Here is a 6,051-nt window from a genome sequence, read left to right on the forward strand (position 1 = left end):
GTGTGTGTGCGGTGGTTGAACTTGGGTGGCAGCTGAACACCATTCACCATTCGCTCACTCCCCTCTCAGCTGAATGGGAGAGAGAATTGGAAAAAAAGTAAAATTTGTGAGCTGAAATAAAGACAATTTGACAGGACAGAAAAGGAAGGGAAATAATGATGATGATTAATAACAATAATAATAGAATATACAAAACGAGTGATGCACAATGCGATTACTCCCCACCCAACCAAAGCCCAGCCCATTCCTGAGTAGAGGCCCCGTTCAGCCTTCCTCCCAGTTTATCTACCAAGCACGACACCCTGTGGCATGGGACATCCCACGGGTCAGTGGGGGTCAGCTGTCCTGGCCGTGTCCCCTCCCAGCTTCTGGTGCCCCCCAGACTGCTCACTGATGGGGTGGGGTGAGGAGCTGAGAAGGCCACGGCTCGGTGTAATCCCTTCTCAGCAACAACTAAAACATCAGCCTATTATCAACATTATTCTCATCCTAAATCCAAACCACAGCGCTGAAGCGTCTACTAGGAAAAAAAATCAACTCTGTCCCAGCTGAGACCAGGACAGTGTAAAAGCACAAAGCAGCAGGAGGACAAGGGTTAAAGAGAGGTGTGTGCTGACTGCTGCAGGGCTTTTATGTGTGCTTTCATGCAAATGAAGAGGAGGAATTTAATTGGCTGATGATAAGTGTCGGAAAGAAGCCAACAGAGCCACAAATACGACTGGAAGACAAGCGACAGAACTGATATTGAAGAGTTTTACCTAAGGCTGATGAGTTCTGAGATAAAATAATGGGGAGAAGATTTTCAAGCAGTATCCATTTCCAAAGGACATAAAAGTCAGGTCCAGGCTGGGTTTGCTGCTGGCGGTGGAAGATCCTGGAGTCATAGCTGAGGACTCCCAGCACTCCTGCCAGGGCTGCTGGGTGCTGCTGGGTGCCAGCAGGTGAGCTGACATTACTTACACCTTGTAAAAAATATCACCTTCCCCTTCTACGATATCTCATGTTGAGAGTTGGGTTGATTTTTTTTGCAGTTTGCTGTGCTCTCCTCTCTTCGGTGCAGTGTTTCTGTTGCTGATCCTTCCTGGTAGCGGTGAGCCGAGCCCGAGCAGGTGCAGGACCTGGAGGACTGTTGCGTTCCCATCCTGGCTTTGACAGGCTGCTGGGCAACCAGCTCCTCTTTCCTCTAGGCCCTCTATTTCATCCTGATATTACCTTTTCCAGGGAAAGATCTGATTATCCACCAGGATTTCTGAGTGAGACAATGTCAGCCGGGGAACAGCTTTAAGAGCTGATCTTGCAGCTCTCACTGATTAGTGTTGCTCCTGGCTCGCCATGTCCAACCACCTTTTCCCTGTGGACCTTTGCAGGACCTTTCACCACAATGTTCATTAACAAGAAGCACTTCATTACTGCCATCCTTGGGGCACTGGTTACAATCTCCATCATCGCCCTTGTTCTCAGCCTGGTGAAGATTGAAGATGTCACCCTGCCACCCGCAGTCAAGGTGAGCCCAAAAGAAGGTCCATGAATACCTCTGCAGAGACCAGTCACCTCAGCAGAGTCAACAGCTTATCTTTGGAGTTAGGAGGCGAAGGAGAGTTAGTAGGACCTACTTTGTAATAGCTGGATGGATGTTTTCTTCCCAAAATACATTCAGGGGGTCCCTCAATGTTAAGGAGCAGAAGCCATCTCTGAACCTAGCAGCGATGACATGCGGGTGATGTGTTTTGAGGAGATTATCTCAGGGCAGATGGGGAGGGCAAAGCCCCTCCCAGGGCACCGAAGCTCTCCGTGGCTTTTGCTCCTGCCAGCTCCCTCCAGCCTGTCCTAACCTACTCACGCGACAGCGCAAGTGTCACAGCTCCTCCCTGTCCCTCTCCTGTAGCTTGGTATCCCACCCTGGCTGCTGGAAGAGGGTTGGGATGGTTTTAGGGTGAGGTGGAGGGCTTTGCGGGGGAGAAGCACAAGGTTGAGTGCTCCTGGACTGGGGCTGGTGTGGCCCTGCCAGCCCGTGCCCAGGCTGGTGGCAGCCATGGGGGTAGCAGAGAGCACTGGAGGTGGTGGGAGAGTTTCTGGCCCCAAGGTGGAGTCAGTGTAGACACAAAAGGTGTGTAACCGAGAAAGAAAACAAAAAAGCATGAGGAAACGCCGAAGAAAATGTTTGTGTGAGCTGGCATTGCTGTACAGACATCAGGAGAGGGAATGAAATTGTCCCTCCATTGCCTTAAGAAATGCCCACGATGAGGCCACCGCTCTGCTGTGCCACGGTGCAGAGCTGTGCCTCAGAGAGATGGATGCATCCTCTGGGGCATCCTCTGGCCCCACCAACCTGGCAGGACCATGGTGGGGCCAGGGCCAGGCTGCTGCTCCTCCTGCCAGTGTTCCAGTATGGGATGGTGTTTGATGCAGGCTCGTCCCACACCTCCCTGTTTGTCTACGAGTGGGATTCGGACAAGGAGAACGACACCGGTGTGGTCAGCCAGACCTTGTCCTGTGACGTACAGGGTGAGTATCCCCCTGCCACGGGTTCAGTGCTGCCCTATGTGTTTGTGTGGTGGGTGGGATGACCTTCCTCTTGCTGGCCTGCCCACGTTGGGCATCTCCATCCATCAGACTGGTGCTGCTGGCACCGTGGTGAGCCCTGACTCCCTGCTGGCTTCTTTCATGCTTGGAGGGTCCTCATCACCAAATAGTGCCCTTGTCCTTGGTGGGACTGAAGCATCTTGGTGTTGCTCTGGATTTTCATTCCTCCACCTTGGACTGCCCCAGCTGCCCAGGCTGCTGTCTTGGCTGGGGAAGGTCTCACCCACTGAGCTGGGGACACCGCTGAAAGGATGGGACACACGGGGAAGCCATAGGAGAGGAACATAAGCATGGGTCAGTCAGGTCTTGGGGGGCCAAGGGATCCTGGAAAAATACCTTTTGTGGCTAAGAGGTGACAGACCTCAGTGCCCTGTGCCCACTTACTCCCACATCCCTACTCCCAGCCATTCCCCTCAGCCTGTCCCAACCCAACTCTCTTCCAGGGCAAGGCATATCAAGCTATGCCAACGATCCCTCAAAAGCCGGTGATTCCCTCAGAGAGTGCCTGGATAAAGCCCTGAAGGTTGTTCCTGCTGCAAAACAGAGGGACGTCCCAGTTTATCTCGGAGCAACGGCAGGCATGAGACTACTGAGGTATGGCTGTGGGACGCAGGTGTGACGGGGCAGTGGCTGAGCTGAAGGCAGCCACTGCCAGGGCACAGCGTCCTGCCCAGGGCCAGGCTGCCTGGAGCTCCCAGCTCTCACTGCCATGAGCAAGCAACCGGTGAGCAGGGAGAAGAGAGCCCAGTGGGGACACATGCATGGCTGAGCTCTCCTGAGAGACCAGCCCTGGGGCAGAGAGGCTGCTCAGAGGTGTCTGTTGGTATCATTGGTCCTCCTGTCCCACGATGGTGCTGCATCCCCAGTTCCAAGCCAGAAATGCTTCTCAGAGCTCTTCATTTGCTCTTTGTTATTTCTTAAACACAAGGGAGTTGATGTGCTGTCTGTCCCGCTGGGTGGGTGCTGGTGGGTGAGTGGGGCACAGGCAGGAGGCAAGAAGGTGCTGCAGGACCTGCTGTTACCTTTCACCAGCCCATATCAGCTCTCTTCAAATGTCAGCCTTCATTTCATGGTTCTTGGTTTTACGGTTGCAGATATCTAACATTATTTCTCTGTCCTGGCAATCAGACCCCTTCCCTGGGAAGGAGCCGGGTCATAGCCTGAAGGTTCCTTGCTTCAGAGAGCAAGCACATGGCAGCAGCCCCTGGGTCTGAGGTCTGAAGCCAGGCTGGCACCTTCCTGAAAGTCCCGTTCGAGCTCAGCAACCAGCCCTGGCTCTGCTGCAGTTAGTGGTCGATGTTCAAACCTGGGTTTTGCAGCGCGATCCCCAGTGGCACTACAAAGTCACTTAGGTAGGAAAGGGTGGCCTGGCAAACCTCTGTGTGACTGGGATCGAGCTGCACTGGAGGGAGAAGGTTGCTGTTGCTCCGAGATTTGTGATGCCAAGTCGAGACAGCTGGGATTTACTCTGTACAAGCAGCTTTGACGAGTTACATAGCAGGAAACATCGTTTTGCATAAACTACTTGTTGCAAAAGCTGGAGTATGTGGAACTGGGACAAAAACCCCAGATGATTGTTTCCTTGAGTTTCCTCTGCAGTAGTGATGTAGCTGGATATGTGTCCTTCTCAGGGAACAGAACAGCTCAGCGGCAGATCAAGTCCTGGCTGAAGTTGCCAAAACCATGCAAGAGTACCCTGTGGCTTTCAAAGGGGCTCAAATCCTTACAGGAGAGGAGGAGGGGGCTTATGGCTGGATCACCATCAACTACCTGCTGGACTCCTTCACTAAGGTGGGAGAAAGGTGTAACACTCGCTCCTTCTTTACTAACATGGCTTTTCTGATTTTTCTGAAGCTGGCTTGGTGCAGAAGGAAAGGATGAACGGCTGTCAGGAATGAGCATGGGGAAGCAGCTGGTGCCTACAGCGAAAGAAGAGGGAGAAAGCAGGAACGGGGTGTCTGTGTTAAGAGCTAAGGGCACATCTCTGCACTGTGTGGACACAGGGTCTCTTGGGGACAGGGAGGCCGGCTGTGCAGCCCAGCAGGGACCGCTTGCTTCCAGGGTTTTGCTTTTTCTGTCTTTCCTTCTGCCCCAGAGCCTCTGCAGCCTGCTATTCAGGAAGGGCAATCCCTCCAAGCCAGGTCCCCACCAGTGCTCTGGTCTGGGGACCGGTGACTCAGAGTCACGTGAACCCACAGCACGTTGGCACATCTGGACCATCAGAGAGTTCAATTTCTGTTTTTTCTGGCTCTGATAAATGGCCAGGCTGGTTGGGCAGGAAAGGTGGTGGGGCCTCACGTACAGAAATAATTGCACTGAACACCCATTGATTTTAGTAACAAAACCCTATTGACTTCAATGTGATGAGAATTTTGCTCAGGGCAAGTAAGCCCAGCCTTGTACTAGTCTTCTTCCTCCCCTGTCTCGCCTTGGCAGTACTCCCCCAAAGCACACACGTGGGTTCGTCCAGAGGCAGCCAACATTTTGGGAGCGCTGGATCTTGGAGGAGCGTCCACTCAAATCAGCTTTATGCCCGAAGGTTCAGCGTTAAACTGGACTGAAGCCTCCAAGTTCACTCTGTACGGGTACAACTACGACATCTACACACACAGCTACCTCTGCTACGGGCAGAACGAGATGCTGAAGCGACTGGCAAAGGAATTAATTGTGGTGAGAGGGGAACCGGGAGGTAGTTGGACTCTGATCTCATGACCCCAACCATAGACCTGTTAAAGCAAAAGAGAAGAACGGGCAGTGGTCTTCCAGGGAGGCATCAGCAGGGACTGAGAGCAGGTACAGACTCCTTGGAGCACGGGTAGGCAGATGTGGAGAGGAGCATGGGAAGTGTGAGAAGGGGTGGCTCAGGAGAGACCTTCTGGCTGTACACAGCTGCATGGCACAGGGTGTAGAAAAGGCTCTTCTTGGACGTGCAAAGTGACAGGACAAGAGGCAACAGGCATAGGCTGGAACATGCAAGTTTCCAACCAGGGGCAGGAGCAAAGTTTTTCCCATTAAGAATGGTCAAATATCAGAATTGGACCCAGAAATGCTGTGGAGTTGTCATTCTTGGAGATATTCAGACCTTAACAGGCTGCTCTGAGTGACTCAATATATTTAGTCTTGCTCTAAGGAGGGCATTGGAACAGGGACCCTGTAGCCCCCCCCCAAATCCCAAATACTCTGTGACTGCACAGACCTGAGAAAAGGGAACTGCAGATCTTTCCTGGGCCATTTTTTGAAAGGTCAGAGGGGAATAAGGTCTTCATGGAGCTGCACCTTGCCAGGAGAAGCAGCCTTGCTGAGGCAGAAGGGTTTGCTCACACTGCAGAGCCAGGAAGGTCTCAGGTAGTGTCCCCAGCTGGGGCTGGAGCTAGAGACTGAGCTAGACTAGAGCTCATGATCCTCCTGGCCAGGAGAGGGACATGCTGGGTCCCTGAACCTGTTCTGCCTTCGTGGGAGAGGGAAAGA

The 6,051-nt window shown here is 52.9% G+C and overlaps 1 protein-coding gene across 1 annotated transcript in view; it reads left to right on the forward strand.

The window, feature by feature from the left end:
* Positions 1-1,381: 1,381 nt before the first annotated feature.
* ENTPD8 (ectonucleoside triphosphate diphosphohydrolase 8) overlaps positions 1,382-6,051 on the forward strand; it is a 6,942-nt gene continuing 2,272 nt past the window's right edge. The window contains exons 1-5 of the mRNA XM_009869335.1: positions 1,382-1,504; positions 2,388-2,505; positions 3,027-3,177; positions 4,215-4,374; positions 5,020-5,253. Of these exons, the coding sequence (XP_009867637.1) occupies positions 1,382-1,504; positions 2,388-2,505; positions 3,027-3,177; positions 4,215-4,374; positions 5,020-5,253 (786 nt within the window). The remainder of the gene's footprint in view (positions 1,505-2,387; positions 2,506-3,026; positions 3,178-4,214; positions 4,375-5,019; positions 5,254-6,051) is intronic.

The sequence above is a fragment of the Apaloderma vittatum genome, unplaced genomic scaffold (genome assembly GCF_000703405.1).
Source record: "Apaloderma vittatum isolate BGI_N311 unplaced genomic scaffold, ASM70340v1 scaffold28275, whole genome shotgun sequence".
In the NCBI taxonomy this organism is placed as follows: Eukaryota; Metazoa; Chordata; class Aves; order Trogoniformes; family Trogonidae; genus Apaloderma; species Apaloderma vittatum.